The sequence below is a fragment of the Mesitornis unicolor genome, unplaced genomic scaffold (assembly GCF_000695765.1).
Source record: "Mesitornis unicolor isolate BGI_N332 unplaced genomic scaffold, ASM69576v1 scaffold27647, whole genome shotgun sequence".
In the NCBI taxonomy this organism is placed as follows: domain Eukaryota; kingdom Metazoa; phylum Chordata; class Aves; order Mesitornithiformes; family Mesitornithidae; genus Mesitornis; species Mesitornis unicolor.
In genome coordinates, this window is record NW_010198897.1 from 156 (window position 1) to 12,344 (window position 12,189).

Consider the following 12,189-nt stretch of genomic DNA (forward strand, 5'->3'; position numbering starts at 1 on the left):
CTGCTTCCACCAAGCTGGGTGAGGGGTTGTGCCTGGCCCAGTGCCTCTGGGGAGCGTGGGAGCCCCTGGGGAGCCAGTTCCCAAAGGCGCATGAGGCTGTAAGAGTTGTATCCTGCAGGAGGCTGGGGTTTCAACCAGGGCATGGGCCTCGGGAGCTCCTCTGCTCTCTGAACACCTGTCACTGAACTGAAACACGTACCAGAGTGTATTGGAAGTAGAGATACTAAAAAGGCAATTAAGATTTTTAAAATAAATTAATTTGAGGAATCCTCTGGTAATTTAACATTATGGCTATTTGCAGGTTTGCTGTAACGTTGGAGCTTAGGGCCTGTGTTTGAAGAACCCCTGCAATTGGCCTTTTGTGTGATTTCCCCCTTACCCATCCTGAGCATTGCCCCTGAGAGCAGGTGTTGTTTGGAAACACTTCTCCCTGAATATGGCCTGTGCACTGTCCTCACGTGTCACAGAGTTAATCCAGAGCAGTGTTTAATCTCATGGTGTTGAGCCTTTAGCCTTTTCATTTTTTGTCATAAAACTGGGGTCAAGCTGCATGGTGGCCTGTGCTAGCTCTAGTCTCTCACCACCAAGTTGGGTTTAGTTATTTTTTCATGACCTAGGTGAGAGAAGTGTGACTGATGGTATTGGTAAAACAGAGATAAAAGGAGAGCTTACCGATGACTAGCAGAATGCTGCTCTGGTTTCAACTTTCTCAACTTTCCTTTCCTTCAGGAGAAGACCGATGTGGAGGGAACGCTGTTTGTCTACACAAGGTGAGGATGTAACGTTTTAATGTCTGCAGGTGAAACCTGCAGATGTGGAAAAGCTACCTGGGATGGAGCGTGGCTGAATGAAGTAAAATGTTCCCCCTTGTTGAAGGGTGAACAGAAACTGAAATTGGCAGAGGCAAATGCGGAGAAGAAAACATCACCTTGTATTTGAATAAGACTTCCAAATGTGATTTAAGTCTCAATATGTGCAAACAATAAAAAACTGTTAGATTGTTTTACACAGTATGTAGCATTTGCAGTTTAAAAGGTGTCTGCAACAAAAACCAAATAGTGAATTAAATAATGCTATTCCTTAAAGTAAGGGAATGGTAGCACTTGTAAAATACTGTGTCCCCTGCTTAGAGAACTTCTATTACTTGTGCATGATTATTCGTTTTTCCTCCAACATTTTGGATGTTTTTAATGCTTGCTTTTATTAGCAGCTCTGGTTGTTGCTTTTCAGAGTATTGGTTACATCATTTATTCTAGCATATACCTTAGATCTGTTGTGAAGCCTGCACTACATTTGGGTTGCCAAGTTAGTGCTCCAGTGCTTACTGTGTTGTTTTTTGATTTTAACAATAGTCACAGTAAGCAGATCTTGCAGTAGCTGCTGAGATGGGACACCAAAGCAGAACTTTCAGCGTTTATGTTAATGAGGATCTGGTAGGAGAAGTGAGAAAGCAAGAGATTGTTTTGCAAAAGCGAGAGATGTTTGTGTGAAGTGACAGGGAGGCCCAAGAGGCTGTGAGCTTAGCGTGAAGTGGGAATGCTGGTTTTAATCTTTTGAGCTCTTTTGTACCAGCAGTGGAAATAGTCATCAGTAATTTTTCTAAGCGGCTTTAAGGTAAGTGGAGATAAGATGCTGTTATGATTACAACCACAAGAGGAAAGAAACGGCCCTTAGTTGTGCTAGCAGTAGGGGGAGGTGGCTAGTTGTGTACTGCAAAACAGAAGTAATATTTCTCTGGTATATTGGTTTAAGCACTCCAAAACTGACAGCATGTAACCTGGCACTTCTGGAGCCTGTGATCTTTCACTGTTCTTTATGTTGGCTGAGGAAGTTTCTATTTACAGCAGAGATTGGTACCGTGGCTGCCCTATAGGCAACAGTATGGAACAGGTTGTGAGCTGTGAATAACATCATACATTGCCCTCCCCATCAGTTTTAAGTTTAATTTCTTCTGGCTTTGAACAAAGTAATAAAATCTGGTGGAAGAAACATTGCCAACAGACCAACAGTGGTTGGAGGCCACTGGCATTGCCTTTGTTGCTTCTCATGGCTGTTGTCACATTACTTTACATTGTCACCATTTTACTTGAACTGACTTATTTATCACTTATCTCATCTTTGAAAATTCTGAGGAATTGTAAAAAAAACAGACTTCTGACTCTGCTAACACCAATGGAATTGGATTGGTTTTTTGTTTCTTTATTTGGATTCTTTTAAGTGAAGTACTGACTGTTGGAGACAAGGATTCTTTTCAAGGGTTCCACTTCTGTTTAATTTTCTGTTGACTCCAGTCCTGTAATGCAGGTCCCTGTGCTTTGGATTTCATAGAGAAATCCATCCACCAGCCATTACCAGGGACGGCACTTTTCCCAAATGTTTAGCTATCATCTTTTCCTTTATTGTCATACTTTGCTTAAAAGTAATATCTCCTGTCAGGATCATGATGGGTTTAACAGCTCACATTAATAAAAAATATCTCACTGACTTTAAGTGTAACCCCCATGAATAAGCATAATGATTTAGAGTGATAGAATGATTTAGGTTGGAAGGGACCTTTAAAGACCATGTAGTCCAACCCCCTTACCCATAGGCAGGTACATCTTTCACTACATCAGGCTGCTCAAACCCCCATCCAGCCTGACCTTGAACACTTCCAATGAAGCATCCACAGCTTCCCTGGACAGCCTGTTCCAGTGTCTCACCACCCTTATTTTTGATCTTATGCTCTAGATGGTATGGAAAATCCTATCTGGGCTGACTGTTACTATCTGCAGTTGTTAACCCGAGTGTTAAAAAATGCACTTGTTCTGGCTTATGACTGAATCATTCTAATTGCTGTTTTCTACTCCACCAAGGAACTATAAGGTAGATGGTGGTGGTTGGATAATCTGATGCTGATGGTCTGGGACAAAGTGGTGTTTTGTAATATCTTGCCTGTTCAGAAGTTGTAGGCCTTATAACTTGAAGTGAAAACTAGATATGTGGATGTGATTATGCTGTGACTAAATCATTGGATCTCAAGTGGCAGTATCACAGATGTGGCATTTACAGATGCAGCTGCTGTGAGACCAGTGGTGCTTCTCATACATAATACAGGATTTTGACATAATGAAAAGGATTGCACAAAACGCTGCAAGTGTCAATTGTTATTTCTTTGGCAATAAAATTAGATTTTTGTAATATCTCTTCGAAATAATAAAAAAAGAAACCAAAAATTGAAGAACTATACAACAAAGAAATTCTAGTAATTTCTTTTCTTCCGTGACTTGATGTGGTTTCTAACTGATAATTTTCAGATCGGCTTCTCCAAGACATGGCTTCACAATAATGAACAGACTGAGCATGGAAAATCGAACAGAACCCATTACTAAAGACCTCGATTTCCAGCTGCAGGACCCTTTTCTACTGTACAGAAATGCCAGATGTAAGTATGTGAAATGTTGGGTTAAATACAGAAGAAGTCAGCTCCTCTTCAGAGTCTGTTCTTGGTTAAGGCAGTCCAAAAGATTGGGCTGCAGCTTTCAAGGACTGAAAGTAGCCGGGTAACAGTTACAACTGAAGGAATAGGTTTTGCTTTTTAATGTGCTGACAGGGAAGAGTTGCTCAGTGCTTCCTAAAATGCCACTGTTCTAAAGAAAGCATTAGAATGTGCTTAACAGTATACTCTTCATTTAACGAACAAATAATAGACTTTTGTGTTCGAGTGCGTGTGATGGGAGTAGAGACTCACAGAGATATTTGTGTTCTGAATATACCCCAGTCAGTGTTTGAAAGTCTCGCTATGAAGTAGTTGTACTGAGGGTTGGAGTAATACTTGTAGTCTTGGTTTTCTGCATAAAAATAGACAAATGCAACCAATTCAAACCCTGTCTTCTGCTTCAGCTCCAAAATACTGTCCTTACAGCAGGTTGGAAGGCAAGTTACTTCTAAACTATTAAGGATAGCTATTGATAACATAGTGCTGAGCCTAATTGAAACCCTGATGAAAGACAAAGTTACTGCTTCGGGCTCTGTGTTTATCTTGCATGATTCTCTTTAGATAAGAATTAGCAAGTGTCAGACAAACTCAGAAATAAGTGGAAGACATGAGGAAGTTGTACTTTTACGTGCAGGTATACATACAGACTGTTACAATGTGCAACTATATGAGAATGAGCGGTTATAAGTATACAGTTTATATCTGTACTTGGAAGCAGAGCTGTGGTATGATCTAGACTTTATTCTTGATGCATAAAAGCAGATTGCAAAAATGTTTTATGTAAACTGTGACGCAGAAGTGTTCCCTCTGGATGAAGTAAAAGCAGAGGAAATTCATGGCATACAAAGCAGCCCAGTTTGATAATCTGCTAGACCTTTTTACTTCATAAACTAATTTGGAGTTGGAAAGTATATCAAGAGGGAATCCTGTTGTTCACACACGCTATGTGGTAGAAACAATAGAGAAATAACATTTTAAATAACCAAAATGAAACTTCTATTTTTGAGAGTATTTTATAAGCTGACAAAGAATTGGTATTACCAAAGAAACTGAAAAGCAATGCAGACATCTCCAGGCTAACCTCAACTATACCAGACATTAGAAATTGAAATACCATGAGACCTATTTATCCAATCTGATTTTGAAGAGACTTTCCTATGTATATGTAATCTTTTTTAATCTCATTTTGAAATTCCATTAGAAGTTTACGTGTGTGTGTATATAGATATATATATACAGTAATATCTACCTTTTGAAATCGGATCTAACAATTTTTCATTTCTGTTGAGACAATTGATAGTACAAGTTGTCATAACTCTATGCTGACGTGAATTAAGACAGTCTTTAGTCTGGGTCTGTGGGTCTGAGTTTCACCACAGTTAGCTGTTCAATCTAAACATGGGTAAATCTATTATCTGTTATTTGATAATTTTGTTGTCTGAGAGAAGATTTGTGTTTGCTTTACTAGAAAAAAATTCCACTGGTTTAGAATTGCAGTTAGTATCAGATGTGTTCCAGGTATAGGGATATGTTACCCCTAGTTATTTAGGGGTACCCTAAATACTACCCCTGGTGTTTTCAAATAATCTAACAAAGGCTTAATTGTTAGTTCTTAAAAAACCTGAAGGTCTTGGTACTTCCAAGGAAACACTTTTGTTTTCTCAGATTTTCATAGAAACAGCTGTTTCCAGAGCAAACTGGCATTACAGACCCATAGAAAAAAGTCATTTACCAACTCATTTGACTTTTCCAGGTTTTCTTCAGGTTCCTACAGATTTTTCATGCAGTGATTTCTCCACTGAGATGCAGATACCGCTAGCCCTTTCTTCCTTACTGTGTATTTCACAGCCTTTGCTACATAAAATAAAGGGACCTCCTCAGCATTAACACTCTGTTTTCACTGGGGTCTCATCCAAACACAAATCTGAATATCTGTCTTGAATTTTCTGTATGAATATTTTCCTTGTGTTTTGTTTCATTATACAACTTATCTTATAATTTTTGCAAAACTAAGGCTTCAGACTTCATTATTAAATGGAGTTTTCATCCAAAACGTGCCCTAATCTTATATTGCTATTTTTATCTCCTGCTTCCAGCTGCTAACAAGGGGTACTCAGTAATAGCTGTCCACAGACAGTGGATAGTTTGGCAGTAATACTTCACAGGATCTGGAAATAAGTTATGTTTTTTGTAACCTTTTGCTTGACTTGGTTACTTCTGACTCAATTTTTCATGCATATCTTCATATTAGATATAAAAAAACCTAGCAGAGTTTCCTCTGTTTTTCTATTTGGTATATTTGCTTTCCCATGTAACAGGTCTTGCATTTGAAGTTTGTGACACTATAAATTTCAGAAAAATACAAAAGCAATCGTTTGGAGGAGTAAAGAAGTCTTGCCCAGTGTTTTGTTTTTTCTGATATTCTGAATCATTTTTGAAACCAAGTTAATTTCAGTAGAGCTGAATATCTATGGCTGGTTGTATCACACAGTCTGAAATGCAGTTTTTGGCAGCAAAAGGTGGTACTTGTGTACTGGACAAGTCTGTCAACATTTTGTCATAGTATAGCTGTCATTTTGCAAAGATTGCTTTGCATCCGATGTGTGATTACGATAGGAAAAGCTTTCCCAAATCACACATAATAAATAAATGTTTTATGAATACTTAAAATAAGAAAAGGAATATTTTGATCTTATTTTTTACTTTATTGGTTTTTGTATTTCTTCTGTTATTCCGTATGATCTTGGTCATCTGTAGTTGAAATACTGTCTAAACACTGTGTTGCAGACACCTACAGTCTAATCCCAGGACTTTTCAGGCTGGATTTGGGATCCATGCCAGTGAATGCTTGCACTGATCCACGGAAAAGTGTACTTTGGGAAATCTGTTCTGCTAGAGCTAGGGTTGTTCACTTCAAAGCCAGGAGAGAAAATCAAATTGCAGTTTTTAATGCCAGCAGAAATCCTTGTCCACCAAGAAACAGAAGGTTTATGGATCAAATATGTATTTTCAATGTGACCTTTAAACTTATGTAGTCAACTGCAATTTTAAACTCTTTCTGAGAGCAAGACAGTAGTTCTGTTTCTGTTTAGGTCATCTAATGATTTTAAGGGTTTTAAAAAATTTGCTGGGTTCCGCATTTGAGTGATCTTAACTACATAATTACGCTACATAATTACTACCTTTTTCCTTAATCTTTGGTGATATTTATTGTGAAAGCCGATCTTTAGAGCCTGTCACCTGAGACTTGTTGCTGATTAATATGAGACGGTTCAGAAGAAATGCATAACTGTAAACTATTAGTTAAAATAACTTCATTTTCTCCTTTTAGCACTGATCAGCTATATAATAATTTACTCACAACTATTCCCAACTGTATGTTGTACCAGGTGTATATGGGTGTATGCGGGGTGAGTGAATTATTGCTCAGGTTGACTGATCTATCATTTCATCACTGAATACTGCTTTTCATGTTTACTGGACACGAAGAATTTGGTGAATATTAAGTTGCATATCTTAGAGCTAGCTTCACCTTGAGCATTTCAGCTGCCAGGAAAAAAATAAAAGTACAAAATCTTACCTTATAATAGTTATCATGCTAATTATAACAATGGTCTGATACAGGATAATTGAGTGCTTTTGTGCTATAGCAGGTGGAGAAAACATTATGTGGCGGATAAACAAATATTTTCTATCTGACTAGATTCTGTGCCTATTTAGGCATATAAGTTACTTTTCATTTCTGTGCCACAGTTGTAGCAAGGTATTTGATCATGTTATATCCTAGGCTTGAAACTGAATTAAGCTTCCTAGTCAGATGTGGCATATTCTACTGAATTTGAGCTTTTGCAGAAGTTCAGGAAGTGGTACAAAAGCAGACCAGACATGCCTGGTTTTGGTAAAACTGTCTATACACATGTGATACGTGCATAACCTCATAGTAGTTTGAGTTGTCTGGTTTAACCTGTCACCATGTGTCTAACCCTGAAAATCTAGTGTTTTACCAGATTCCCACATTGCAAAGACATCCAGTAGATGAGATGAGGTTGGAAGGAGAGGGAAGTTTGCCAGATGTCCAGAGAAGCAGCATAAGTTTTGGGGTTGTTTTGGGTTGTTTGTTGGTTTTTTTCCCCTCTCTGTAGGTTATAATTATTTCTGTATGAATTTTTTTCCAAATATATGCCCAGGAGCAGGTGATTGTAAAATGTTTAGGAAAAAATAATGATGTATATTTTTCTCAAATTATTACTTTTCATTCTCAAATTCTATGTTACAACATCCTAGAGCCCTTTCAAATAGAATAACTCATTTTCCTGGAGACTGTTAGTGACTCATTTCAGTTCACCCTTCTAAGTAAATACATCCTGGTAAAAAGTGGCTAACAAGCGTCCCACTTCTGTAGGCATTTCTGAAGACACACTGACTCTGCAAATAGCATTTCTCTTGAAAAGAATATCTTAGTTTGAAGACTATTGGAAATTTACTTCCAAAGGGGAAGCAGGAGACAACAGTAATAGAATTTGAGTGATATGTAAAAATGAATGTAAAGAAAAACAAATCTTCCTTTGGATACTGTAGTGTCTTTTTTACCCTGAAATATGTTCTTAGTCTATACTATATAATGTATTCTGTAATTCAGTATTTCAGATCTCTTCTTCCTCCTGAAATGTGCTTTTATTTGAGAATGAAACCAGCATTTGGTGGTTAAATTTAGTTGTGTTTATATTTAGATTCAGCCTTCTGCATATTGACCAATACACAACTACTTGCTCAATTGTTTCCATTGAGAAAAAGGCAAAACAGATATTCCAGGCTTTGTTTTTTTACAATGTAATAGAGTTTCTGTTTGGTTTTTGGTTCAAGTGAAAACATTAGTTTAAAATGGAGAGACTTATTTATCAGCCTCCTACCTGCCAACATACACTATCTGCCCCAATAACAAAAAAACCCCAACAGGATGAACACAGTAAATTGCAATGTGTATTCAATTGATTTTTCCTCAAATGCTCACTGGTCTTTTTGAATTCTGAAACAAATACTTTTAAATGTTTTTAACTTCATTCAATTTGTATTTTCTCTAAATTCAGTGGTCTTCTGATTCAGAAATATTACACGACTCTCTGTTGCTGCATCATTAAGCAAAGCATAGCAGTTTTGTCACAGCTGAATAACTTAAAAACACTTTTTTTAAAGTTGTTTGATTGCAAAATTATTTTCTGGCCTGCTAGAACCTCTATGTTTTGTTGAAGAAAATATTTCTGTAGTTTAAAATTCTTTGAAAAATACTTGTTGATTTGGAGCAAAAATATTTGAAAAGTGAAAGCTCAAGCTATAGAAATTCAAAGTAATTTTTGGCATACAGGCCTTGCCTTCATTAGAGGTTTTCTCTTCTCAGCCTGTTGTTTGCGAAACAGATTTGGCTAAAGCTTTTTTGTGCAAGCCTGCCTGCACTGACCACTGCCATTTGTTCAGAATACGAATGCTTGTGATTTACCTGAGCTTCTGTCCTTGGAGACTTTTTTTGTCTCAGAGAAATAAACAAATCGCTCCTCCTTCTACCCATTCCACTTTCTCTCCTTTAATCAGCATTATAAAAATTCATCAAGCATCCAGCAGGACAGAACAGCGGCAGAGGTCAGGACTGTCTTCCCTGGATGTCATTGACCTTGAAGTGAAACCTCAGTTTTGCTGAGAGCATTGGAGTGCTAACGCTGTTAAGCATAGATATTATTTTCCTTTTATAAATTTACAGTTAAAACGTATGGACTGAAAATATGTTGATGTTGTATTCAAGAGTTGATTCTAAACCTAGAAAATTAAGGTCCGGCATGCGATTTGTCATGTTGCATGGGGATTTTTTTGGGTTTTTTTTAAACCTGTTTTACAGTTTGTGTCCAACTTAACTATTTGTCATGTGCAAATTGTCTTGAGAGAAGCAAATAAATAGGAGCAGGAAGAAACTTGTTTATCAGATGCATAGTGACAATAATTTTCTTTTTTCTTGTGAGATGCTGTCTGCACTCAGTTTACTGACATTCTTGTACCTATGCTCAGAAGTTATCTGTTCTTAGACCAGGTTATAAAAGCATATATAAAGGCATACTAATTTCCTACTACATTTCCCATATAGTTTTATCTATTTGTGGTTTATAGTTCAATCTACTAGTGATTTTAGTTTGCTTATAACATGGTAAAAATCGCTTCAGAATGTCGAGAAAAATAATGAACTACCCCTTGGAAATGATGTAGATATTGATTTACATTTCTATAAATAAAAACATGAAATGTGTACATTTATATATTAGATTTTTGTGCTGTTTCTAATTTTCAAGGATGCCTAAAAATCTCTAATGTTGGCCTGCTGAGATCTAAAAATGTTATTGTAACTTGATGGGATAACCAAACACTATTTCGTAATCGGGTGTGGATGGACGTGCAGCAGTGCTGGCTCAAGGCAGGTGATTTTTAAGGTCAGGAATCATGATCTTGCTGTCTAGTGATAGTTGCCTTGCCTGTTATAGAGTATACAACCTGATACACCTGGTTTTGAAACTCGTGACTAAACTCTGCTTCAGTCTATGGGAGCAGGAGTGGGTTTTTAACACAGTGAAAGGAACAGGATAATTAGTTGTAAGGAAGTATGCATATATGCAAATTAGTTTAGAAAATAAATTGACTGAAAAAGCACCACAGAATATACTTTTCTGTAGTAACTTGTAGTTGATTCTAATTTCTTCTTTTCCTGTCTTACTGAAACTAGCCCTATTTTGAGCAGGAAGCTGGACTAAATGGACAGAGGCCCCAGCCAAACTAAATTATTAATGTGATTCTAGGATTAGCAGGTTTTAATTAATTCTACTTTAGGCTGTTTGGGATTTTCGTACGCTTATTGTGGAGAGTAAGTGTAGTTCTGTGATTTTCTTTTTTAAGGTTCAAATTAAAACAAACAAAGCAAAACAAAAAAAAAAACCAAAACAAAATAAAAAACAACCCAAAACCAGGAGGAACTGTATTACCCCCCTTTTGTTTCGTGTTTATAAAGCAAAATTGTTTGTACTAGTGAGTATTTCTGAATTTATTTTTTCCAGGATTGCCTTATTATTCATGTTTTCCTTTAAACTAAATACAATATGTTTTCCAGTGGAAGTTGTACCTGCCAGCTGTGAAGGCCTTAAGATTAAGTTACAAGTCTTGACGTGTAAAACCACGTCCTGTGTTACCCTGCCCAATTCAGCACAGATATTTCTGTTCAGACTTTCCTGAAAGGGTATTTTTGTTGTTTCTTCCTCATCCGTCCTACCCTGAGAATTTGGTACCAGTTGTGGAAGTCTTTGACTGAGCAATGGAAACAATTTAGAATGCTTTGCATTTGCAAAGTGGCTTTATACAACTGTAAGTATGATGACTGCAGCCATCTTTTTGCTCTAATGTCATGTTTTTGTTGTGTGATGAAGGTGGTTAAAAAAAAAGTATAAGGAAAAAGTGTAGTAATCCTAACATAGGTTTTTAGTTATGTGGAATGATGGAGTCCAATCTGAAAGTCAGAGAAACTGTATGGCATGTGAGAAGAAGCAGACTAAGGAGCTAAGATAACAAAGCTATGTAATTTTTGGTGGCTGGTAATTTTATGTATGGTGGAACTGTATCCCTGCCTGGGCAAACAATTCAGTAGGAAAAGTATATAGAATAGAGTTAAAAGCAGTTGTGGATGAGTTTCTGTATAGAATAGGAGGAGTGTAATAGTGCGTATATCTGCTAGACAGCCTTTCTTTCCCATTTATGGATGTCAGCATATAAGCAACATATTAGCTTGTCTGGCCGTTTACTGCTGAGAGTGTGCTGCCAGCGCTGGGCATTCCGGACATCTTTTCAAGATAAGATAGGCATATGATGCAGTAAATCTCAAGAGTTCGAGTTGGAACAGTTCTTTTTTTTTTAATTAAAGAGGTCATTTTCATGTGACCACCTGTATAGCCTCTACTTCATACACACCTCCTTGTATAGCATAAAATGATAGATGTTTCCAGATCAGTGTAAATATGTGCATGAATGCTTACGTATTTCTTCTGCAAATATTACATAGTTGCTTTTTAGAACTCTCTCGCATAACCCCCTTTTCAAATTAGTTCCTTCACACACGCACATATGCATTTAGTATTTTGAGATTTTGTATGTTTTAAACTTAGCCTCTCTGTCTACAAAAATCCCACCTTTTTCTTTCTTGTTCCTTACGCTTATGTGCCTTTTTTTTTAATTTCATATCAAAGTGTAAGTGGAAAAATGATGTTCATATAGATGCTCAAAAGATAGTGCATTACCAAGAAAAGCCATCCATCTACTTAACTCCACAGATTTCAGAATTACAAGAATTACCCAAGTCCTATGATAGTGTGATCACACATACAGGACTTCACAGTACCTTATCCCCAACTATTACTATAAGTTATTAGTGTAGTGTCATACATTATACAGACTGCAGGTGGATACCAGTACAGCTTGCATGCACACAACTGGGTAACATCTTACCTCCAGGTTTGATGTAGAAGCAGTTGAGCTGAGTTTCATGCACCAGCTTCCCCTTGTACTTCGCTTCAGGTTCACCTGGCTGGTGGCTGGTTAGTGGGTGATACGCTTGCCGAACAAAGGCTTGAAACATTTTAAAATTCCAAGGAGCGTTGAAACAGCTGAACCTGAGTATGTTTTCTACATAT

The 12,189-nt window shown here is 37.1% G+C and overlaps 1 protein-coding gene across 1 annotated transcript in view; it reads left to right on the top strand.

Annotated features, from left to right (window-relative positions):
- Nucleotides 1-729: 729 nt before the first annotated feature.
- Nucleotides 730-12,189, top strand: part of DCP1B (decapping mRNA 1B) — a gene marked incomplete at its 5' end in the record, with an annotated part of 43,862 nt that continues 32,402 nt past the window's right edge. The window contains 2 exon segments of the mRNA XM_010189298.1: nucleotides 730-770; nucleotides 3,297-3,424. Of these exon segments, the coding sequence (XP_010187600.1) occupies nucleotides 730-770; nucleotides 3,297-3,424 (169 nt within the window).